We start from the raw sequence: 26585 nt of genomic DNA on the forward strand, positions 1-26585 counted from the left end.
ATTATACTCAGTGGAAAACATTTTGAAAATCATGTTTTCTTTTTAAGCTAAGTTTATTAAGAGATCTGCAACATGGGTTCAAAAAATTCGGAAGGCTATAAATCTAACATCAATTTTTAATTTATTATTCCAATTCAACATACTATTAGTTATATTAAAAATATGCCAGGATGAAGTGTTAAAACATTGCTTCCTTTTAGATCTTTCCACATCATTTTTTTTTTTCAGGGCTAAGAGCATCAGCACTTTTATCCCCACACTGGGTGGCTAGGCCTGAGACACCAACGAATCACTCTATAAAACTCAGAGGAAACCATGAGCTAGTGCAAGTCCAGGGAAAAGGGTCAAGGTCACATCAAATGGTCACTGCTATCAAAACAACCCTGGTTGTACACTTTGGCTACCACCTTGTGGCCAGCAAACCAGCGCATATTGAGGGCCTGGATGGCCTTGTGAGCCAAAGAGGCAATGGAAAACTCCAGAAAAATCTTGGCATGATCTCTGCATCCTTTTCCTTGCATAATATTAAAGAAGCTTTGGGACCCACCCAAATATACAGTTTATCCAATAGAAGGAAGATTTTTACCTCAAGGTATCATACAAATCTAAAAAGACAAATTCCAATTTTATTTAACCAGAAGTCAAGGCTTAGGAAGCTACACACACACACACACACACACACACACACACACTTATTTTTTTAAGTTGAAAAAAATATTTTTATTTTCTTCAGTATATTAACTACCTATCTCTAGTTGCTACCATTTGTATTTGCTTTCCAAATGACATTTGGATAAGAATCATTTTATGACAATTTTTGTGTATTGCCGATAATAGGTTACAAAGTGTTCCTCAAGACATGCACACACCATAAGAAGACGAAGTAAATCAAGGGTAAGACCAGGAGCTAGCACTCCTTTTTCTAGCACACAGGATTATATTCCCGGCCCACCCTGCCATGACTGAAATGAGGTTCAACTTCAAGCTGTGATTATATGATTTGCTTTGCCAATCAAATGGCAGTAGAAATGATATGTCACTTCTGGATGGAAGAATTTAATGCTGATGCTCTGGAAGCAGCAGAGAGACTCTTCAACTCTTCTTCCACTGGCATGGGGATGAAGACGTAGGTCTTCATATGGAGGTTCAACACTCCAATGCAGACGGTCTTAGTAACTTACCCAGCACCACAGCAAAATTCCCATAAGGAAGAAATAATTTCTCTTTGAAGGTTTTGAGCTTCTCAGCTGTTTGTTACTGCAACACAACTTGGGCTGCTCTAATTAATACAAGAGGTTGTGTAGTCTTCAGCATATAATGTTTAACAGTGAAGTTATGACTGAGGTAAATAAAAATGTATCTTTTATTTTGTGAAGCAGCATTTATTTTGTAAATCCAGATAAATACTTTGCACACAGATTTGTGTGTAAATCTGGATAAATACTTTGCACATGGATTTGCATAGAAGTTATTTCACTAGAAAACTATATGTCTAAGCATACAATATATAATTCTAATAATGTGACATATATTACTATATGTCTAAGCATGCAATATATAATTCTAATAATGTGACTTTTCCCTTATTGTTATCATAGTAATTTTCTGATTTAGAAAATGAAGAAAATTCATGACACATACAAAACATTAATTCTTGGGGAATAACAGAAAGACCTACTTTTGTGTAAAATTATAAAGGGTTTCCTACTTAGCAGGGTAACACATTTTAAAACTTCATACAAACAAACTTCTTAAATAATTTCAAAAATAGCTCAAAATTATGAGACTTTTTGTGAAAGAGAAAATATGTTTCAGTATCCAGCAAATAATCGGTACTAAATAGTTTTTAAAGGACAGATTCTTCATTAAATATCTCATATAATTATACAAGTTTCTGTAGCTGTTATTAAGAGACAAACATCAGCAGATTCCCTACTGAAAGTTTCCTCTATGGTTTCCACATAAAATTATGTTTTGAATTCATGCTTTTATGATTTACTCTATAAACATCTATAATTTTCCAGCACAGCTTGCTTATGACACAGCTACTAGACTTAATTAAAAATTATCGAAGTCTCACCCTTTCAAACTAAGAAGATGATACATACCAAAGAGCAATCATAAATTTCTGCCTTTAAAGCATTTCATGACCTTTCAGTGTGAAGCATCATGTCTATAGAAATAATGATCTGGTGAGTTCTGCAAGCATGGCAAAATCTCTGCCATGTGACTCACGGGGCAAAAAGTCACTCATTACTAGTCACACAGCAAGTGTCTGCAGAGTATAATAGATTTATAGGAAGCACAGTGACCACAGATCTAATTCTAATGAAGTCCAAGACATAATCTGAGCTGATAGAGTTTGAAGTCCGAATATAATCTATACAAGGTTAGAGTTATTGTTTGACAAGACAAGGAATATGACTTTCTAAAAGGTTCTATCTTCTTGTTTGGTTCCATGATACACTATTTTAGGGGGTTGCAAACAGTTAAATTTATATTAAGGTGACTGGAAAAGGTTTTTGGACACTTTAAAGACAATTATAAATTTTCCTACGGGTTGACTGTGTCAAACATGCTAAATTTTTCTCTCATGTCTTAAGACCAAGGTAGTTATATTTTTGCATAGCTATTATATTCACAGACAGCAAGTTTCGCCAAAGGAAAACACCGTCAGGTTTCCATCACGAAAATGTTTCACAAATACAAAAATAAAACTGGCAACATAAAAATTCCTCCCCAATCTATTATTTGGGGATATACACACAGAGAAACACATGCATGCTACAAATAGAAATCATTATTTACATGTGCTAAATGGGAACGAGGAGAAGACTCATTCAGCTTGATAATGTTTCAATAATATGTGCCTATATTCTTGAGACAGAACATGCCTTAATGTGATAGAACTTGATGACTTCTATGTTTTCCTTACTCCTATGATATTCTCAAGAATGGCAACATTAAGTATAACATATCACCCAGTCACACAGAGGCCGAATTAGCATTTGGATGTAAGCCTGAGAGACAATTACCAAGAGCCTTGTATTTCTCTACAATAAAGCTTATACAAGTCACGTATGAATTTATAACACAGCATGTTTTATTTCCCCAGTAGGATGAGGTGATTAAGGAGCAGCCTATTTTAAAAATGAACACAATCAGGGGGACCTGGGTTGTTCAGTCAGTTAAGCGTCTGACTTTGCCTCGGGTCATGATCTCACGGTTTGTGAGTTCAAGTCCCGTGTCAGTCTCTGTGTTGACAGTTCAGAGCCTGGAGCCTGCCTGCTTCCATCCTGTCTCCCTCTCTCTCTCTGCCCCTCACCCACTTGTGCTTTCTCTCTTTCTCTCTCAAAAATAAACATTAAAAAATTGTTTTTTAAATGAACGCAGTCTACATATATGAGACTTCTGGATCTTAGAACCTATGTTCAGTAACCTGAATGGCAGACAATACATGTAATTTTTAGTCAACCAATAGCTGTGCTAGTGTTTCTCTAAAAACAAACAAACATAAAAACCAAATAATAAAAATCCCACCTTTACTATTGAACATATATGCCTATTTATGAAAAGGTAGAATGAGATTTCAAAAGCAAAAACTGACTACTGAAATAGAGAAAAATAATCAAACCTGACATCTGGAATTTGGGGAGCCTCTTTCAGACTTCTTCCCAGGTTTACCATTTAAACTGGAAAGCAATTATTAGGAGGGTGGAAAGGCAATGTGAGTTTACTTTTAAGAGTCTTTCTTCTTTTATTAAGGATCTATTTTCAAGATTAACTTTGGGGAATGGGAGTAAGTTGCTAAAAATGTTAACAGATATTAAATTTCCTTGATTTCTGGGATTCTGGAAGTAGATCTCCGGAAGATTTTTGTAGAGCATCACCTCAACCAGGGAAGACAAAAAAAAAGGGGTTGGGGGGGCACGCCAACTTTTGGAAGGAATCCAAATCCCTCGTGAAGCTGGTGGCCAACCTTACCTTCATCACCGGCATAGGCCAGAATAGATCGTGCTCGTATCTGTTTCCCTTCTGTGGTTTTCCCCGAGCAGGTGTGTGAGCAGGAGGACCACGCAGACCACATGCTGAGCACACAGTCCTTTGGGCATGGGGCATAACAGGCCACAGGGATGGGGAAGATGGCATCTCTACACAGCTGTCTGTCAACTTCTTCTCCTGGGGAAGACATCACCACGAACAATCTATCATTTTTTTAAATAAATGTAAAATGAGCAATTGCAACCAGATGGGCACCAAGATAAATGAGGTTATTTTGTTCTTAGTTAAAAATAAAGCTAAAACAAAGCGTACTACAGCCAGATGTTAAAAGAACACGAGGAGTAAATATATATCCTTCAGCGGAGCTTCTTTTATTATCAGAAGCTTAGGTGTGTCAATCAAGCACAGCGCTGAAAGTGTTTTTATACTACAGATACCAACCTGGTAAGTGATTTTTATATTTATAATATTAACCTTGCAATAAGGAGCATCAATGAATTATGTTCCCCTCTTTATGGCATTGCTGGAAATGAGTCATCATTTACAGATAACAACTCTATCCATAACATGTACCATATGTTCTCATGAACCAACTCAGGTATCTCTATTTGCAAACTCTCTGTTTCACAGGGAGTTTATTTTTGCATGATTGGCAACCTTTTTCTTTCATAAAAAAATATTTTGTTAGTTCGAAATAGCCCAGGAAATGTGAATAATAGGATAACACTATAAGCCCACTACTTAAGGTGGGCCTGATGGGAAAGGGGGAGAAACACGACAGAGTAAGCAAATGGCAGAAGATGATATCACTCCTGTGCTGAAAACTCTTCAGAAGTTTCTTGTTGCTCTTAAGATAGAGATGAGCAATTTAATACTTTATAAGACCTCAAATGACCTGGCTGTGGTTTCTCTTCCCAGCTTTTTCTCACTCCACTCCCTCCCTTACCCTGGGAGCTCTACAGATTGGCACTCATTTAGTATTTGTTGAATGAATACAATGAGATATACAAAAGGCCAATGAGAAAAAAAAAATGTTGTTAAGGTTAATAAATGCCAAAGATAACCAAAAGAATTACAAAAAATGACCAAAATAGAAGATGAAATGAACTCTATGGCTTAGTTGGTTAATGTCAGGTGCTAATGACGTCAATGGAACAGAGTGAAACGAAACACAAACAACCAAAATTTCATCTACTATTTTGCCACAAAATATGACCATAATTCTAGATGACTCTCTCAGAACGTGTGCCTTGGGCCATTATGCTTTCAGGGGAGAAAGAGTGACTGATTGTGCTATTCTTCTTTGCTGTTAGAAAAACAACTCAGAGCTGTTTGTCACTAATGGAAGGTCCGGAGCATCGTGTTAATGTACAGCCTTTTATTCATATATTTGAAAAACAAGACAAAAAATCAAACATCGATTGGAAATGCCCTAACATGTTAATAGCTACTAGTTTGCAGGGCTTTAAATCATTAGACACAATCAGAAGTCAAGTGGAATGTTAACAGCCATTACTTTGCAAGGTTTTAAGTTATTAGATTTGCTCACTAGTAAGACTCACTGAAACGACAATTGGACTCATCATTATGTCGTTCATTTTTCTTTAGTTACTATGATCTGTGTGATCTCTTTTAATTCTGCTTTTATTGGCTTTAGGGTTTGGCCTATCTCCCAGTAAAACACTATGAAGACAGACTGTAGATTTATAGGTACTGAAGGTTCAGTACAAAAATCATTATAGTACAAGCCATTTAATATTCTTCAATTTACATAATAATGATGACTCTTTTTCCTAGTAGACTTTTTTTCTGAGTGCAAGAGGGGACTTGCATGTCTTATTTTCTTCACTGCCACTTTTAATGTTCCATCTACTCTCTTTTACTTTCATTTCTAGTATCCTGTGAAAAGTCAGGCAAGTTTGGGGCTACAGCCTACAGTCAGCCAGGAATTACAGTTTTATTTCTTCTCTAATAGTTACTTAATGATTTCTACTCAGAAAAATTTAACTCATTCTGCAACAATTGAACTGTGCTACATGTGTGTTATAAGATTAATTTGCATTAGCATAAATGATATATTTCTCTTTCTCATAGCATAAACTTAAGGGATGCACAATTTGAACGCTTCTTACTTTACAAGTTATTCTTTTTTTTTCTTTTCTTTTCTTTTTTTTTTTTTTTTTTTACAACCTCTGTCCGATACCTTATGTTAGCTCATTTTCATTCACCTTGTTCTGCTTAGCCAGGTGTATTTCTGGCCAGGCACAATCCTTCTAGAGTATGTCTCTTTTTTGTTTGTTTGTTTGTTTTTGAGAGTGAGAGAGGAGAGTGCTTGAGAGTGCACATGCTGGCATAGGAGAGGGGAGGGGCAGAGAGAGAAGGGGACAGAGGATCTGAGAGCCCGATGCGGGACTCCAACTCACAAACCCTGAGACCATCACCTAAGCCAAAGTTGGATGCTCAAGTGACTGAGCCACCTAGACAACCCCCCTTTTAGAGTACATTTTAATCCTCTGCAAAGCTATTAAGACTCACCTTGGATCCAACCTCCAAGATTTCCTTAGATTTCAGCCCTTACTTCACTCTCCCCAGCTTTGCCAGGTAAGCCCCTGACACTGATTGCTCCCAATCGCTTATCATTGTCTTGCATCCAAATAATTACATTATGTTCTAGCCATTATGGCTTTTTCCTCTCATCTCCTACAGATCAATCTCATCACTGCCTCAGGGCCTTGGCATTGTCTCTTCATTTTGTATGAAAATTTCAGACTTCCTCAGAGATTACTTCTCAACATTCGGGTTTTAGTTCAATTGTCTCCTTCCTGGAGGAGACTTAATTGATCATACACAAACTCACAGTGACTTCATTTTACTTTTGTTACATCTTTAATCACCATGGGAAACTTTTAATTAATTTTTTACAAGTTTATTTTCTGACCCTACCACTAGATTAAAAGCCCAATGAGGACAGGATCTTTCTCTCTCTTGTTATTTTATACTCAGAAACTAAAACAGTGCCTAGTACAAAACAGGCACAAAATAATCTTCCCTTAAATGAACAAATGAATTAATTTTAACCTGTTGTTATCAGGAAACAGAATGCTGGACTAGAATAACATGGATTTAAGTAAAGTATTTCTTAACTTGCCAAACATTCAAGTGCTCTAGGACTTGGTTAAAGTGTATTCAGTGGGTAGGCAGCATATGCACCAGCTGCCGTTTGCTAGAGATGCAGTCTCTCAGACCCCATCCACTGAATCATTATTTGCATTTTCTAAAGATCCCCAGGTGATGTGCATGTACATAAAATCTGAGAAGCACTATTCTAGGATTTTTCTGCCTTACTCCTCTTGTGTTTTGAATAGCACCATACTGCCTCTTGAAAGGGGCAGCTACAAATTCATCTGGATTACATACCTAACATCAATTGTTTCTCTGTGGAACTTCCTTTTATACTTCTCTTCATATAAGGGGTACTTAGAGGAAAACATTCATTCCGTGAATACTTACTGACTGCCCATCTTTTGTCAAGCACTGTACTATGAATATTATATACATCATCTCAGCTAATTGTCACAATGAGCTTTTTTTGAGGTATAATTGACATATAATATTGTATTAGTTTCAGGAGCACAACATAATGCTTCAATATTTGTATATATTGTGAAATAATCACCACAATAAGTCTAATTAACATCTGTTTCCACATACAGTTACAATTTTCTCAAGAGATAAAGACTTTTAAAATCTACTTTCTTAGCAACTTTCAAATATGCATTACTGAATTATCAACTATAGTCACCATGTTGTACATTACATCCCCATGATTCATTTATTATGTAACTGGATTTGGACCATTCACAACAACCTTCTTGTTTTTATGCTTATTTTATTTTACTGAGAGGGAGAGAGAGGCAGAGAGAGAGGGAGACAGAATCCCACGCTGTCAGCTGAGAGCCCAACCCCACAAACTGTGAGATCATGACCTGAGCTGAAACTAAGAGTCAGATGCCTAACAGACTGAGCTGCCCAGTCATCCCTACAATGACCTTCTGATACCGATATTAACATCTAATTTTTACTTTAAAGGGAAAAAAATGAAGATCAGAAAGTTTAAGCTTACTGTTTCAAAGAGCAGAAGTTTAACTAAAGAAGCAGAGATCTTAAATGTTTTCTAGTCAACTTCTAATCTACAGTTTTTTTAGAGAGAGTGCATGTGTGCATGTGAGCTGCAGGGGGGTGGGGGTGTGGAAGGGGGGGAGATGGAGAGGGAGAGGCAGAGGGAGAGGGAGAGGGAGAGGGAAAGGGAGAGGGAGAGGGGGAGAGGGGGAGAGAGAGAGAGAGAGAGAGAGAGAGAGAGAAAGAGAGGGGGGTGGAGAGAGAATCCTAAGCAGTTTCCATGCACAGTGAAAAGTCCAACATGGGGCTTGATCCCACGACCCTAGGATCATGACCTGAACCTAAAACAAGAGCTCAGCGGACTAAGACACCCAGACACCGTGCCAATCAACTTTTTTTTTTTAAAGTTTATTTTTATTTTTGAGACAGAGAGAGACAGAGCATGAACGGGGGAGGGTCAGAGAGAGAGAGAGACACAGAATCGAAAGCAGGCTCCAGGCTCTGAGCCATTAGCCCAGAGCCTGACGTGGGGCTCGAACTCACGGACCGCGAGATCGTGACCTGAGCCCAAGTCGGCCGCCCAACCGACTGAACCACCCAGGCGCCCCCCAATCAACTTTTTTAAGTGGCATGGTAGTATGGAGAACTTGGGATGCCAAGAGAGTTACTAATGGATGAGTCTTTATCTACAAAGATGTCAAGAAACTGGCACTCTAAATTGTTTCTCAGGGCAAAGTGAAGCATAGGTGTGGCAGTATACTGTGTCAAATACAAAGAGTATGCATGTTGACATGTCCAAGGTTACCTATTTTGGTTTATAGCCATTGAAAAAATTACAATGGATCTGTGAAAATATGAAATTATTTAGATCCTTGACTTTGGTTTTGACAGGTGCTTTAATCAACTCAATTAACTGACCACTAACTGGAACCCTTAGGAAGTGTGCTCTCTCTCTCTGTCTCTTTTAATGTTTATTTATTTTTGAGAGAGAGAGAAAGTCAGAGTACAAGCAGGAGAGGCAGAGAGAGAGGGAGACACAGAATGTGAAGCAGGCTCCAGGCTCTGAGCTGTCAGCGCAGAGCCCGATGTGGGACTCGAACCCACAAACCACGAGATCGTGACCTGAGCCAAAGTTGGATGCTTAAACTACTGAGCCACCCAGGCACCCCTGAAGTGTGCTCTTTTAAGCTCAATCTCCAGGAGCACTCCAGGCACAAGTCATCAGGGAAACATTACGGAGGAAAGAAAAGTTGGGTTTATGGCTATCACAGGTAATTCCATAATTTGTCTTTCCAGTCACTTTCTATGAGTGTAACTTCTATCTTATTGTTCATATGAAAAGCGACCCAGAAAATAAAGTCACTATTTATTAGTGCTGCAGAAAATAACTTCATCCCTCCTCTTCACATTAAAACTTGTTTTTGATTGATCAACACTATTTTAATTAGATAAGAACTGTTTTGCATGATATTATTTCAGAGAATCTATGTACATATCCAAATATCAGGTTCATGTAAATTCTTTCCATATAGAAGAATGAAAATTTTACTGCCGAGCATTTGGGAAATTCTCTTTTTCCGTATCTACTACCCTACTCTTATCACATTTTCAACTACCATGTGTCCCCATTAGAGAACCTTTCGAGATTTTGATTATCTGAGTGTGCATCCAAATAAATCTGGGCAGACAGATCTAATGATCATAATAGTGAATGATGTGGTTCTACATTTCATGTAGGTGAAGACCAGTTCAACCTGGTTTGCTTTTTGTAGTCTTTCTGGGGATGATTTCTTAGCTAGGTACTAAACATGAAGTCATAAACTTTTAGAATCCTCACACTTGCCTTTGTATATTAAATATACTATATATTGTTTTTGGCATGCATTTACCAACATAAAAGTTTTAAAGGATTGGTTTATATTTATGAGAATTGTATTTTCCACCTATGAAGCTCTATATACCTTAACTAAACCTACAAAAATGTATATTTCATATGAATTATATAACACAGAAAGAAGTGAATGAACCATTGTCTACATTTAAAACTTCTGCTTTATTTTGAAGCCTTAACTAAGCTTAACTAAAGCATATCTGGCTTAAACTTATATAAACTTATATAAAACGTTGAGAAATAAAATGAATACACTTGGGTTTAGCTATTTTTATGAACTCAAAACAAGACTTCAATGTTTAAGTGGGTGCCTTCCTATCTCTTCACAAATACAGTTTTAAGAATATTTTTTAAAATAATTCATCATTTAATCAATTTAAACATGTATTTTGACATCTTTAAAGTAACCTCCAAATTTTCCCCTTGTTTGGTCTATTTCATGAAATTCACCAAACTCTTTCATGAACTCTTCTGAAATATCTCCTTTCATTCTACTGTGTTCCTATTATCAGGATAAGAGAATTGAACATCTGTTTGAAGTAATTACACTAAAAATTCATGACAATTTCCATAGAAATAAAACAAAATGAGAATGATCAGACGATACACTTCTTTTTCTTAGTAAAAGTATATACTGAAAGTTTATTACATTCATTGTACTGGAGCTTAAATGGTATATAAAAGATAAATCTTGGTTTATGAAGGTTTTTATAGTTTCAAGGTTTTTATAGCTTAGGAGATGAGCAAAGAACACAACATTAATACAGTAAAAATATAATTAATTATATTTTAATGTAAGGCATATACATGTTCAGCACTATTCCTTAATGTTCCTTGCATTATTCTCATTTCGTTTTAATCATAGAAATGTTCAGATTGTGATAGTTGACTTTCAACAGTCATGGTAGTACTATGTGCAATGTACCTCCAGAAGGCATTGACGAATTGAAACTTACCAATGTAATGGACCTGAGAGGGGCATAAACAGAAAGGAGACATTAAAGCAGAGAGAAACCAGACACAGAGCCAAGGTTTTTAAAAAGCACACTATTTAGAAAGCCTCTAGTACCATATTTTTGGGATAGATTTTCCTTGGCAGACTTACACAAACTCTATAGCAATTCTGAGAATTATTATTGAGTTGTTGATGTCTTTTGTATTCTTCAGAAATTATCTTAAAAATTCATATTGACTTCTGATAGTGGCATTCATTATTTGTATATTTACTTATTTATTGATAGCCAGTATAAATTCACAAAAGAAATGAGATGGGAAAAGAATGAAGTCTTGTATTTGCTTGGATCTTTTCAAAGAGCATTTTCATATAACCATCTTATCTGAACTTTATAACAACTGTAGGATATATAAGTCTGGAATCACTCTCAGCTTACTCAAGTAAAAGACCAGTGAATGGAGTCTTATAACTCTTTGTTCCTCTTGTTGAAAAGAAGCTTCCTATCTCTTCATCTTTCATGGGAAGTTTCCAAATAATTTTTAAACCCTGCTTTCCCTCACCTGTCTCATCCAGGTAGTGAATCTGATTTATTCAATATACTAAGCATCACCTGACCCCATGTTTTCTTCTAGGCAATTATGTACTTTCCTCCAACCTCCTGCTGTCTCCCATTTCCCCTGCAGCCCATCACCCATTCTGACCCCCAAAATATGTTTCTAAAATGCAAACATAAGCCAACCTATTAGCTGAGGGTCAAATTCCTTAGTGGGATATAGGAAATCCTCATCTTCTGTCACTGCCTCACGTTCTCCCTACATCCTATCCAGAGAAAGCCATTTGATTCTCTAGGAACTGAAATGCTGCTCTCTCATTCCTCTGCTATTTGGTGTACAGTGTTCTCCATGTCTGCTTGCCCCACCCTCTTGCTAAGTCACTTTTTAGGACTGTAAACCTTCTCAAATTCCCCAGAGGGAGTTGTGCTCTACACTCTCTGTTCTCACAACACTGTAGACATATCATTTTAAAGACGTTTGATAATTGTTTACCTCCTCACCTTTACCTCCAATTAGCCTATGAGAACCTTCTGGTCAGGGATTTTGTCTTATTCAATATATTTATATCTGAAGTCTTTGGTTCAGTTACTATCAAAACTAAAGAGGTTTGCAGCAAATGTTTGCTGGGTGAGGGGGGAAAATGGATTAGAAATCCCAGGACATGCTTTTCTCTTCTGAAAAGGCCACTTGTGTTTATAGATTTTCAACTTTTAGTCTATTAGACCCTGATCAAGATGGCCTTAATACCCTACCCTTAGCTTGTCTGAACCTGACAGGTTCATTCCTGTCTCTAGGTCCCTGACCTTCCCTTTCTTAAGACATTTATTAAACAAAAAACAAAAGAAAAAAAAACCTTGCAATTTTAAATTCTTTTTCTGCCCCTTTGAAATTTATGTAAATTTATTCTAATCTCTTCTTAGTCTTACAGCCCAGGAAATATCTTTCTCTAGGATTTGGGAACCATCTCTTAGACATGGAAACATCAAAGGAGATAATGCCCTGTTACCTCAGTCTTTGTAGGATAGTAGGTCTCAGACTTCTTCAATGGGTGGCAGTTAGCAAACAGACTTGGCCTACTCACTGAGAATAGTATTTGCAAACTCAGGAGTAACTGAATGTACTCAACAAACACATCCCATTCATCAGTTTCTTCCCTGTGGTCCTCAACTGCTTTCTCACTAATTCACCCAATACTTAAAAACATTCCTGCCTTTTGTTTCTTTGCAGTTGATTTCAGTTCTATTGTAATAGTTTAGAATAAAGTCTTCCAGTGCAACTCTGTTTGGTGCAGTTTTTGAAACTAATTCACATCAAATTTATTACCATAAGCTTAATCTTCTCTTTTCGTCTTAAAAAAATTCTATGTATTCACCTACCAACTTTTAAATACCTTTAAGCAATCTAGAATCTTTATACTATAATTATTTTTAGGATTTTCCTGCTCTTTCATCATCTTCAAAACCTTTCCATTTCCAATAAGTGTATCTTTTATATTCTCATTATGTTTTCTTCCCTTTCATCTTTGTTGTGTTACTTGAAGTCTCTGTCTGTTTTCATTCCTTCATGGTACTGCAAAATGAATCAGGTGACCCTGAGGTAAAAAAAAAAAAAAGCTGCCTTCCTTTCCCCAGCAGCATCCACTTTCCAAATCTATGTCCTGGTATGGTCATTAACACAACCTTTAACTTCATTTTTGAGATGAAGCCCATTCTAACGAAGTATAGTAACTAACATTTGTTAGAAATAAATGATGAAAATTTTGTGCTAAATCCAATCACAACTCTGCAATTTTATGCTTCATTGAATTTTAGGTACTCCTAGTTTAAACCGTACGTGTAGGCAAACAGCTATCACTACATCCATGATTTACTTTCCTAATAATTCAGGTTGAGGACTTCACTTGGGATTGGGCTGAAAAAAAGGAAAAAGGGCGTGTTTATATTTTGCAAAATCTGACATCAGGCACATGGCTTAGTATCAACTATCGTGACACATTTTTTATGCATGCTCTCTATGTGTGTAATATATTAAGCATATAACTGAAAGCACATGTGTTTTGAAATAAAAATGTGAGACGTGTTTAATTTCATTTAACTGAAACTAATACTTCATTTTTATGACTTTCCTGTTATCTATTTGTGCGTCTGCCTGAAAGTCCCAGACTACCCAGCCATGTTTATTTTCAGTGACTAAAAAGTAAACTGAGACTCATGTTTTTAAAAGCACTATGGAAACTCCAGAAAATTCAAATAATAACTTTATCTCTGGCATGATTTTAAATTAAACAGTTTTATTTGTTCTTATTTCTCCCAGATTTGTTCATTGCATATTGTTATTCTAGAGATTCTAGACTAGTTCTTTCTTGCGGCTTCATTATTCTTAATTATTTTTGAGTTTGAAATTATCTACAATGTTAATTTCACCTTGTCAAAATTTACTCTTTTAGTAATGAGAAGTCAAACTTCCTTGGTTCAAATTCTAGCTTTATCACCTATTAACTATGTACCTTGGAGCAAATGATTTAATTTTTTCTAAGATTCAGTTTCATAATCTACAGATGGAGGCTAATAATAGTACTTATTTTATGGTACAGATGAGGGACCATAAGGAAAGCTGAAGGCCAAGCACAAGCTAGCACCCCCACTTCCCATCAGGGGGGATATGGTGTGATATTCCTCAAGCACTCATGACTGCCCAAGAACAAAGGAAAGGAAAGAAAACAAATGATTAACTGATAGATCACAGTCATACAGGCCATGTGTCTCCACTGGTTTACAAATGTCTTAGTAAATTATAAGAAAATGGCAATCTTATCAATAGCCTAATCTCCAGAAACCTACAGACTCAGTTTCCTAGAGTCCCTAGTATCACCCTCTCCTCCATAGTGATGTGGGGAACAAAGGTAAGAAGGAAATGGCAGATATAATTAAGTTTCCTTATAATCTGCAGTTCAATGACAAATAGTTGAGGCAGACAGAAAAGGAACTCCCTACTGTCTTAATGTTAATACTTTGCTAGAAGGAAAAAACCACCTTAGCTTGACAATAGCTAGGTCTCCAGAATCCTGTGAGTCTTCTTTAGCATATGAAAATCCCTTTGGAAACTTTTCCTAGACTTTACCTTCTCCAACTCCATAGTATATAACCAGTCTCTCCTCAGGGTCCTGGGGCAGCTCTTTCTGCCCATGGGTTCTTCCCCGTGCTTTAATAAAATCACCTTTTTGTACCAAAGATGTTTTCAAGAATTCTTTCTTGATCATTGGCTCTGAATCCTACCACCACTCCCAAACCTCATCAGTATTATTACGCATATTAAATGAGTTTTTAAAAAATTAAGTTCCTAGCTCAGTGTCTGGTACATAGTTGAAAAATGTTCTCTATTTTAACAATACCATGCCCACTTTCCTCACCTCCTTTCAGTGGAGTAGCTGACCATTCCTTCCACACCGTGATAAGAACGGAGGTGCTCCACTGTGTTTCAGTCAACTTGAATTAATGTGCTTTATTATTTTCCCCTAATTCTGCTTATAAGTGGACTTGCTTACCATACCTTATAAGGTATAAGTAAGAACAATTTTACCGATCTGACTTAACAATTTGTTAAAGTGCTAAGATTGTGAGGAAATAAAGAAAACTCAGGAAAAGCCAATGTGTAATTATGAGTATTAAATGTTATAGTTCATATTTTGAAAATTATTTATAGCTGAGTTAGAGATACTTTTGGCCCTCAATAATTTTTAATTTAATTTTTTATTTAAAAAAAATTTTTTTTAACATTTATTTATTTTTGAGACAGAGAGAGACAGAGCATGAATGGGGGAGGGTCAGAGAGAGGGAGACAGAATCTGAAACAGGCTCCAGGCTCTGAGCTGTCAGCACAGAGCCTGATGCGGGCTCAAATTCACAGACCGCGAGATCACGACCTGAGCTGAAGTCGGACGCTTAACCAACTGAGCCACCCAGGCGCCCCTTATTTTTTAAATTTACATCCAAATTAGTTAGCATATAGTGAAACAATGATTTCAGGAGTACATTCCTTAGTGCCCCTTACCCATTTAGCCCATCCCCCCTCCCACAACCCCTCCAGCAACCCTCAGTTTGTTCTCCATATTTATGAGTCTCTTCTGTTTTTCCCCCTGCCCTGTTTTTATATTATTTTTGTTTCCCTTCCCTTATGTTCATCTGTTTTGTCTCTTAAAGTCCTCATATGAGTGAAGTCATATGATTTTTGTCTTTCTCTGAGTAATTTCACTTAGCATAATACCCTCCAGTTCCATCCAAGTAGTTGCAATGGCAAGATTTCATTCTTTTTGATTGCCGAGTAACACTCCATTGTATATGTATACCACATCTTCTTTATCCATTTATCCACAGATGGACATTTGGGCTCCTTCCATACTTTGGCTATTGTTGATAGTGCTGCTATAAACATGGGGGTGCATGTGTCCCTTCAAAACAGCATACCTGTATCCCGTGGATAAATGCCTAGTAGTGCAATTGCTGGGTCGTAGGGTAGTTCTATTGTTAGTTTTTTGAGGAACCTCTATACTGTTTTCCAGAGTGACTGCACCAGCTTGCATTCCCAGGCCCTCAATAAAATTTTTAATTAAAAGTTAAACTACAGAATATTGAGCTCACAGCGATAAGAAGAAGTACCAAGACATGTGGCATCTTATAATGTTCTTTTAGTGCACTTTCTCTTGATGGATTAAATCATTTACATTGACTTTTCTTTTTAAATTTTGTTTTTTACTTGTTTTGAAAGAGAGAGCCTGAACAGAGGAGGGACAGAAAGAGAGAGAGAGAGCGAGAGAGAGAGAGAGAGCGAGAGAGAGAGAGAGAGAGAGAGAGACAGGGAGAGAGAATCCCAAGCAGGGTCCACACTGTCAGTGCAAAGGCTGATGTGGGGCTCGATCTCAGGAACCATGACATCATGACCTGAGCTGAAGTCAGACACTTAGCTGACTGAGTCACCCAGGGGCCCATACAGTGACTTAAACAGTATAAGCTAAATAGCTGCACACAATTACTTTCAGTCTTCAAGGCTTCAGCATCTTCTAGACAAGAAAAAAAAAGCTACTTTCAGAAGTGTTATGTAGTACAATGAACTACATTACAGTACTAAACGAGTTATGTAGCAGGCTTATTTTGAAGAGTTATCAATACAATCAACAAAATAACCACATTTATTATAATCTATTGGTTTAATTAACTTTAAAAGCTTATGTAAAAAGAGAGTTCCACATCAAGTATTGCAACAGAATTCCATTTACTCTATGATGAAGTACAACTCCTGTTTTGATCTCTCCAGCCTCATCCTCCCTCACACCAATGCATCTTGTGGGTTCTATCCCAGTCAGTTCCTCACGGAAGCTTGCAGGGCTCTCTTTGGATGAGCGCCCTTGGAATGGCTTTCCCTTTGTTTTGTTCTCTTTTTTTTTACTCCCCAGGTCTTGGTTTCAGGTCTTTCTCTGAGGGAGTCTCATATTTACAATCTGTCCTGCAAATTATCAACCAAAGAGTCTGCCAGCCACACTGCTGTGATTACATTTCACCCTCAAATGACTACCTGTAGTTCTCCAAATCAAGCATGCATTTGTGTCTGTTGTGTTTTAAGACATTCCACCAACTGCCCTCACTTGACATATCTTATCTAACAAGTCCATTTCTGGGGAAAGTTGCAACCAGACGAGGCCCAGGAAACCTTACTGCCTAGAAAAGGATGATTCTCTACATATATCAACTTTTACCACCTCTCTGTCTGCACTCCTACATTTTGGGATCTCTTACATACTCACATAAATAAAAAGAAAGCATAGTTATTCTATAAATTGTTATTCAAAGATCATGGTATGCAAGCAAGTCTACAGAGTAATGGCAAAAGTATGAAGAAAAAAAGGTAAACAGACATATATTTGGCCTTTGTAATCTTGCAAGGATTAAGAAGACCAAATGACTTAGACATATTATATTTATCCCATAAAGATATGCACCAATAATCATAGCATAAAATTTTGGTTACCAATAGAGACTGGATTGATGAGATGATTAGACATGGCACACTTTATATAAGGACACATTTTGAACACTGGAATTTGAACAGTTTTGAGGAAATGAAAGCTGAATTGGAAATGAAGAAAAGAGGCAGTAAAAAAGGTAAGAGTTTGGACTATGTGGGAAGACTCTGAAGCAGAAACGAATTCAAAGAATTAATTGTCACCATTAGACTTTTCTAAGATCTTCCCCTCTGTTCTCTGATGAATCCATATAGAAACACCGTAACTTTGGACCATAAACAAACACTAGGTTGAGAGCTATAGGATATTAAGTGATAATTTCCCTTTTTTTCTTCATAGTTACAGTGGAATATCTGCTACCAAATCACAAGAAAATAATCTCAAGGAAAATGAAGTTTCAATGATGGAGAAAGTGTTTTGCTATTAATTGGTCTGAAAGCTATTTGCTTTTGTGCTGAAAACCACAAACATGTTAGGACCCCCTAGCTTATTTCATCAACAGTTAATATTTATAAAAAGCTGTTCAGGGCCATCCTGGAGTTAACAGCAATTTTAAGAGTTTGTGGTAAAAGTATATGCACCTGATACAGAAAGAGCATCATCAGTTCAGTACCTGAGATAGAAAGTCCCTGTTAAAGTAATAAAAAAAAAAAAAAAAGCAAACCATGACTAATGAATATCTGCCAAAAGAAAATCTGAGAGTTCCATTAAAGGATTCATATTGTAATGATAAAGAAGGAGATGATTAGTCTGAGATGGGTCAAAATGGAACTCAGGAAGCAGTCAACATATGTCAAAATTAAAGGACAGTGAGAACAGGGACTGGTAAGAGATAGAGAAATTACTCTAGTTCCACATCTGGTAGAGGATTTTCTGAATAAACCTGTCTTTAGGTCCTGTTAGAGAACTACTCAGCTGGATCTACCAAGCGAGGTCTTAGAAATTTTCATTTACAAAAGATCCTTAAGGTAGGTGTGGGGCAGTGCAAGATGCAATATTAAGAGGATCCTGAACTGACTTCCTTCCACAGATATGCCGTATCTACAGCTACATGTAGAAAAACTCTGAAAATGACTTGAAAACTAATTGAAGACATGCTTCGTATCAAGCAAGAAAAGGGCCACATCAAAGCAGGCAGGAGAGGTAGAGTCTCATCAAACATTCTGCCTCTGACACAGCAACACACAATCAGGAGGGATTTCACAAATCTGAAACTTCTCCCTGAGGAGCAGAGTTTGTATTCCATATCAGAAACCCCAACCTTTAAGTCCTACACCTTTATATCAGATACCCCAATCCTTAAGACAGCCCCAAAACATCTGGCTTTGAAAACCAATAAGGTTTGTGTCCATGACACTTGGGTAAAGTTGCTGTGAACAGCAAGACTGCTCTTGAAGGGCTTTCATGCAGTCTCACTCGCCCCAGGACCCAGGGCAGAATCAGCAGTTTGTAAAGCTCTCAGCCTATATGTGAAGGAGATTCACTTACTAATCTTAAAGCATCTACTGGAGGAATAGGGGCCTGGTGGATTCTCTCCAGAGATGGAGGTTTTGCCAACACCATTTTTGTACTCTCCCTGTGCCTCACTAAAGCTGGCAGGAGATGTCTTGTACTCTTCTCCTGCCTTGCTAAAGCTGGCCAGCTATATGCTGTCTACAGGAGACCCAATCAGATGTAAGGACGCATACAGACTAAAAGCGAAGGATGGAAAAAGATGTTCCATACAAATAGAAGCCAAAGGAAAGCTGGGGTAGCTATACTTGTAACAGACAAAATAGACTTTAAAACAAAGACTGTACAAAAAGCAAAGAAAAGCATTACATAATGATAAAGTTGTCAATCCAAGAAGATATAAAATTTATAAATACTTATGCAATGCACATAGGAGCACCTGATATATAAAATAAATATTCACAGACCTAAAGGAAGAGATAGACAGCAATACAGTAATAGTAAGGGACCTTAATACCCCACTTACATCAATGGATAAATCATCCACACAAAAAATAAATAAGGAAATACTGGCCTTAAATGACACATTAGACTACATGGACTTAATATATACAGAACATTCCATCCCAAACCAGCAGAATATACATTCTTGTCATGTGCACATAGAACATTCTCAAGGACAGATGACCTGTTAGGCCAAAGAAAAGTTCTTAATATTTTTTTAAAGGAGACAGAAGTTCATTGAATACATTCCAAGGGAGCAGCAAACAGGACAGTAAAGAAGAGACTGTCTGCCATGAGGTGGTGGTGAGGGGCCATAGTTGCAGGGTGAAGTGAGTAGGTATAAGAACATATGGAATTTTCCTTGAGGCTCAATAAATTTAAGAAGATTTCCTGACTACAATGGTATGAAATTAGAGAAGAACTACAAGAAGAAACCTGGAAGAATTACGAATAGGTGGAGATTAAACAACATGCTGCGGAACAGCCAATAGGTCAATGAAGAAATCAAATGAGAAATCGAAAAATATCAGGAGACAATGAAAGTGAAAAACAATATATCAAAACGTATGGCTTGCAGCAAAAGCAATTCTAATAGGGACCTTCACAGAAATAAAGTCTATACCCAAGAAAGAAGAAAAATCTCTAACAGTCTAACTATATACCTCAAGCAACTATAATGAAGCACAAAGTAAGTAGAAGGAAGGAAATGACAAAGATCAGAGAGGAAATAAATGAAAAAGAGACTAAAAAGGAAATAGAAAAAAATTAATGAAACTAAGTGCTGGTTGTTTGAAAATAACAAAGCTCACATGCCAACAACATGGATAAGTTCGTAGACACACACAACCTTCTAAGACTGACCATGAAGAAACAGAAAATATGAATAGACCAATTACTAGTAAGGAGACTGAATGAGTAATCAAAAACCACCCTATAAGCAAAAGTCCAGGACCAGATGATTCACAGGTGAGTTCTACCAAACATTTAAAAAATTAATACTAATTTTTGTCAAAGTCTTCTAAAAATTGCAGAGATGGAAATGCCTTCAAACTCATTTTATGAGGCCAGCATTACTGATATCAAAACCAGAAAGGCTACCACACACAAAAAAGAAAATTACAGGCCAGTATCCCTGATGAGCATAGATGCAAAAATCCCCAACAAACCAAATTCAACGATACATTAAAAAGATCATACACCATGATCAAGTGGAATTTATTCCGGAGATGAAAAGATGGTTCAACATCTGTAAATCAATCAACATGATATACCATATTAACAAAATAAAGGGGGGAAAAACACATGATCATCTCAACAGATGCAGGAAAAGCATTTGACAAAATTCAAAATTCATGTATGATAAAAACTCTCAACAAAGTGTGTATAAAGAAAACAAACATCAGCATAATAAAGGCCATATATGATAAGCCACAGCTAACATCATACTCAATAGTGAAAAGCTAAAAGCGTTTCCTCTAAGATCAGGAACTAGACAAGTGCCACTCTTGCCACTTTTATTCAACACAGTACTGGAAGCCCTAGCCAGACCAATAAGGTAATAAAAATAAAGAAAAACCATCAAAATTGGAAAGGAATAAGTAAAACTGTCAGTATTCATGGATTACATGATTTTATATATGGAAAACCCTAAAAAGTCCACCAAAAAATTGTTAGAGCTACTAAATAAGTTCAGTAAAGTTGCAAGATACAAGATCAATATACAAAAATCTATTGCATTTCTACACAATAGCATAAAACTGTCAGAAAGAGAAATTAAGAAAGCAATCCCATTTATAATTACATCAAAAAGAATATACTATCTAGGAATACAGTTAATCAAGGACATGAAAAACCTGTACTGTGAAAACTATAATAGACTGTGATGGAAGAAACTGAAGGAGACACATATAAATGAAAGATGTTCCATGCTAAAGGATTGGAAGAATCAATATTGTTAAAATGTGCATATAGGCCAAAGAAATCTACAGATTTAATGCAATCCGTATGAAAATTCCAATGACATTTCTCACAGAAACAGAACTAACAATCCTAAAATTTGTATGTAAACACAAAAGACGCTGAATCGCCAAAGCAATCTTGAGAAAGAACAAAGTTGGAGGTCTGATATTCCCTGATTGCAAACTGTGTTCAAAGCTATAGTAACCAAAATAGTAGGTATTGGCATGAAAACAGACATATAGATGAATGTAACAGAATAGAGACCCTAGAAATAAACTCACACATATATGGTCGATTAATTTACAACAAAATGGGGAAGGATAGTTTTTTCAATAAATCTTGTTGGGAAAACTGGACAGCCACATACAAAGAATGAAACTATTGTCTTATATCCTATACAAATCTTAACTCAAAATGGATTGAAGACTACAGTGTAAGAACTAAAACCATAAAACTCCCAGAAGAAAACATAAGTGGTAAGCTTTTTGATATTTTACTGACAGTGATATTTTTAGATCAGACTTCATTTTCCAAAGAAGACATACACATGGCCAATAGACACATGAAAAGATACTCAACATCACTCATCAAGGAAATGCAAATCAAAACCACAATGAGATTATCACCTTGCACCAGTCAGAATGGCTAGAATCTAAAAGACAAGAAATAATGTGTTGACAAGGATGTGGAGAAAAAGGAACCTTCTTGCCCTGTTGAGGTGAATGTAAATTGGTTTAGCCATTGTGAAAAGCAGTGTGGAGATTCCTCAAAAAATTAAAAATAGAGCCACTATATGATGAAGCAATTCCTCTACTGGTATACATGCTCCCCCCCACCCCCAAATTAAAATACTAATTCAAAAAGACATATGCATTTTCATGTTCACTGCAGCATTATACACAATAACCAAGATATGGAAACAACCTAACTGCCCATTGATGGACAAATGCATAAAGAAGATATATATATATAACAACACAATATTATTCAACCACAACATAGAGTGGGACCTTGTCATATGCAGCAACATAAGTGGAACTTGAAGACATTATATTAAGTGAAATAAGCCAGAGAAAAACAAATACCATATGATTTCACTTACATATGGAATGTAAAAACAAAACAAATAAATCAAAATGAAACAAAACCAAACTCAACAATACAGAGAAACAATACTTGTGGTTGTCAAAGGGGAAGGCGTTGTGAGGTGGGCGAAATGGTTGAAGGAGGTTAAAAGGTATAAATTCAGTTATGAAATAAATAAGTCATGGGAATGTAATTAGAGCATGTGATGAACAAATTGTCTATCTGTATACAATAGTACTATATTGTATATTGTATATTGTATATAATACAATAGTACTATATTGTATATTGTATATAATATTGTATATACTATATTGTATGTTGTATACAATATTGTATATACTATATTGTATATTGTACTATATTGTATATATTATATTGTATATTGTATATTTGAACATTGCTAAAAGAATAAATCTTAAAATTTCTCTTCACAAGAAAAAGAAATTTTATAACTATGTATGTGATGGATGGGATCTAGACTTGTTGTGGTGATTGTTTCACAGTGTATATAAATATTATATCATTATGTTGTATAACTGAAACTAATATAATGTTATATGTCAATTCTCCCCTCAGTTACAAAAAAAAAAATTCTAAACACCTCCATTACATATCTTAACACCTCTATCCCATCACATAATACCATCTCTCTCTCTCTCTCTCTCTCTCTGGTGAAAACATTTAAGATTTACTCTATTAACAATTTTCACATATATAGCACAGTAATGTTTATAGTCACAATGCTGTGCATTAGGTCCCCAGAACATATTCACCTTCTAACTGGAAGTTTGTATTTTTTGTCCAATATCTTCCCATTTCCTCCACCCCCAGTTTTTGGGAAACACCATTGTATTTCTGTTTCTTCAAGTTCAGCTTCTTTAGATTTCACATGTAAGTGAGATCATACAGCATTTGTCTTTCTAATTTCACTTAACATAATGCTAACACCATGGTGACTCATATTGCAATATGAAAGTGCATCAAATAAATATCTTGTACATCTTAAAGTTACAAAATGTTATGTGTCAATTATATATCAACATAGTTGGAGGTAAAAAAAAAACAACAAAACAAATCCCTGAATGATTCTGATACATCAGTGTGTAGAAGGTATTTGATCTACTTATTCCTGATTAAATTCCAATATGTTGGAAGAAAGGGTTAATGGAACCAAATTCTCAAAATCTTATTTGTGACTAGAATTTATATAAACATATTTAATTAAAAATAAAAAGTGTTGGCCCATTGTACCATCTTAACTTATCTCAAATAACTCTTTTTGTTGTTTATCTCAAGCAATGATTGAAGCAATGATTTACGTATTTTAAGGAGACATAAATAAATCAGAGTGGGATCATTTTTACTTCATAGTCTTCTATGAACCAAGCAATGAAGTTTTATAGTAGAGGTTTCCTAACAGAGACATTTGGGGGTAATACCTTCTAGTTTATGTTAGGGGGATTATTTAATCATGAATCAATAAAATACAATTGCTGCTCTGAAGAATACATACACACACACACACACCCTTAAATCAATACACACATAATATAATTTGATCCAAAATCTAAAAGCAATAATACATCGTGGAATGTACATTTGTGGGAATTTTGCTCTTATAGGAGTAAATATATTCTAAAATTGAAAAGTAACTAGATTAGGCTAAAGATACTGTACAATTTTCTCATGTAACTATGGTGGTGCTGTTCCTTTGGCAGGGATGCTGATTTTTAAAAAGAAACCAATTGCATCTGTGCAGATGGGTGGGTCAGTGTGAGTGCCTTGTGTTTGTGAACATTTTGTTAAATACTATGAATAAAATCCCTGGGTGCAATCAACAACTGACTTCCAAGTCCTGTCCTCTTAATTTTCAGTGTTCTCATCATAATTCAAAAGTAGATAAAGTAAAACAAACAAACAAAAAACCCAATGCAATTGAGTCTTAAACTTCTTCCCAATACGGATCTACTTACACATGTAATTCAAGGTAAGATGACCTAACATATTTCTTCAATGTTTCTTTTCTCTCTCTCTCTCTCTCTTTAACTTTATTTATTTATTTTTGAGAGAAGGCAGGGAGAGGTAGAGAGAAAGGGGGAGAGGGAGAGGGAGAGGGAGAGGGAGAGGTAGAGAGAAAGGGGGAGAGGGAGAGGGAGAGAAAGGGGGAGAGGGAGAGGGAGAGGGAGAGGGAGAGGGAGAGGGAGAGAGAAAGGGGGAGAGGGAGAGGGAGAGGGAGAGGTAGAAAGGGGGAGGGAGAGGGAGAGGGAGAGGGAGAGGGAGAGGGAGAGGGAGAGGGAGAGGGACAGAGAGAGAATTCCAAGCGGGCTCTCAGCTGGACCTCACACTGTAAGATCATGACCTAAGCCGAAATCAGGAGTTGGAGGCTTAACTGACTGAGCTACCCAGATGTCCCTTTGATGTTCCTTTTCTGTTTAAAAATCTATGATAGTTTTACGCTATTACATAAAAAGAAAGGAAATACTTTTAAATACCAACTACGTGCCAAGCAAATGATCATCATAGCAAGTCAAGAGGTGAATATTTTTTTAAATCACATCTTGCACATTTGAAATAGAGAATCAAATAGCTTTCCACCCGTTGCCCCAAGTCATCTGCTACTTAATGGTAGATGCAGGATTTCAAGCCCATATTCCTAGCTTCCTAAGCTCATATTCTCTCCATCATAACATGATACATTTCAGGCACAAGCATCTGGCAGGTACTTGATTAAAACCTGGCAAAATAAGTGGGTGTATATTTTACCTTCATCTATGTACTACAACACCTTCCAAAACACACTTTGTTCTTTCCTTTTGGAACCTAACCTACCCCTAAAATGTACCAAATGTATGTAGGATATTATATTCTGGAAATCATAAATAGTATAAATTTGAGAAATTTACACAGTACAGGTAAAACTTTTTCATAACTGGATATTTAATTTCTTTGGGGGATTACTCTTCTATGCAGTATAATTGTTTCTGGCATTTCAGCAATGCATTTATGAGCAACTTGACCTTTGATACATTTTTCTTTTCAAACTTATAGCTTGATAAATTTCCAGAAACATTACATTCAGGAGAGTTGAAAAAAGCAAAACAAAACAACCAAAATAACTCTGGGTTACAAAACAATGCTTTTTCAGATGAAATTATATTTGATTTTTTTACTTTGATTTTATTTTGATTTATTTTTAACACCCTCCATATATATGCTGTTTTACATTGTACCTTCATAATCTGTGGTTCAGATTATATGCAATACTTAGGTAAGCAAGCTTCTGGGAGGCATTGGCCCTGTATGCTTATGAGGATATATGTTAAAAAAAGCAAATAAATAAAGAAGAGGAAAAGATAGCACCTACACATGTGAACTCATTTGCTAAAAATCAGCTTGAATACTAGGGAAACCATGCTCACATTCACTTACAAACTGGCAGCTCTCTTACTCCCCAATTCTATAGTAGCCGCTAAACTGTATTATTGAAGACAACATAAAATCAATTTGAATACTATCTATTGTCAAACCATATCTTCAAGCATTGTATGCCAAGATAATGTTCTCTAGAAGCCGTTAAAAAAAATCAAAACCATTACTGAATTAGAGAAATCTTAAAAAGTGCTTGGCTTAGGTGTACATTCGAAAGATGGAACGGAGGCTGCCTATTTGATCAAACAAGGAGAGAAGATGCAGGCAGAATGAATTCCATAGCTAATGTGCTGAGACTTTTGAAGTCTTTACCCTGAGGGCAGGAATAATAAGCTACTCTGCTTGGGTTTGGATGGACTTACAAAGCCAGAGGGAAAATGGATGAGATGGAATAGACAGAATCGAAATAATAGGGGATTTGGGGAGTTAAGATTTTTAGACAAGTTAAGTTAGTAGAAAATCAGTGCAAAGAATAACAATAGAGACCCAAAGAGGAGAATTGTGTCAGCTTTTCTTGAAGATCATAAATTTTTTAAGTGATAAAATTCCAGTGAGTCAGAAGGATGAAGAAATGGCTACATTCTTATGTGAATATCACGCTTCTGCTTTCCAGTC

General features: G+C 36.2%; 1 protein-coding gene across 3 annotated transcripts in view; it reads right to left on the reverse strand.

The window, feature by feature from the left end:
* THSD7A (thrombospondin type 1 domain containing 7A) overlaps window positions 1–26585 on the reverse strand; it is a 439582-nt gene that overhangs the window by 98559 nt on the left and 314438 nt on the right. For all 3 annotated transcript variants that reach the window (XM_060632565.3, XM_060632563.3, XM_060632564.3), the window contains one exon: window positions 3985–4179. In XM_060632565.3, the coding sequence (XP_060488548.3) occupies window positions 3985–4179 (195 nt within the window). The remainder of the gene's footprint in view (window positions 1–3984; window positions 4180–26585) is intronic.

The sequence above is a fragment of the Panthera onca genome, chromosome A2, assembly GCF_046562875.1.
Source record: "Panthera onca isolate mPanOnc1 chromosome A2, mPanOnc1 haplotype 2, whole genome shotgun sequence".
Lineage (NCBI taxonomy): Eukaryota > Metazoa > Chordata > Mammalia > Carnivora > Felidae > Panthera > Panthera onca.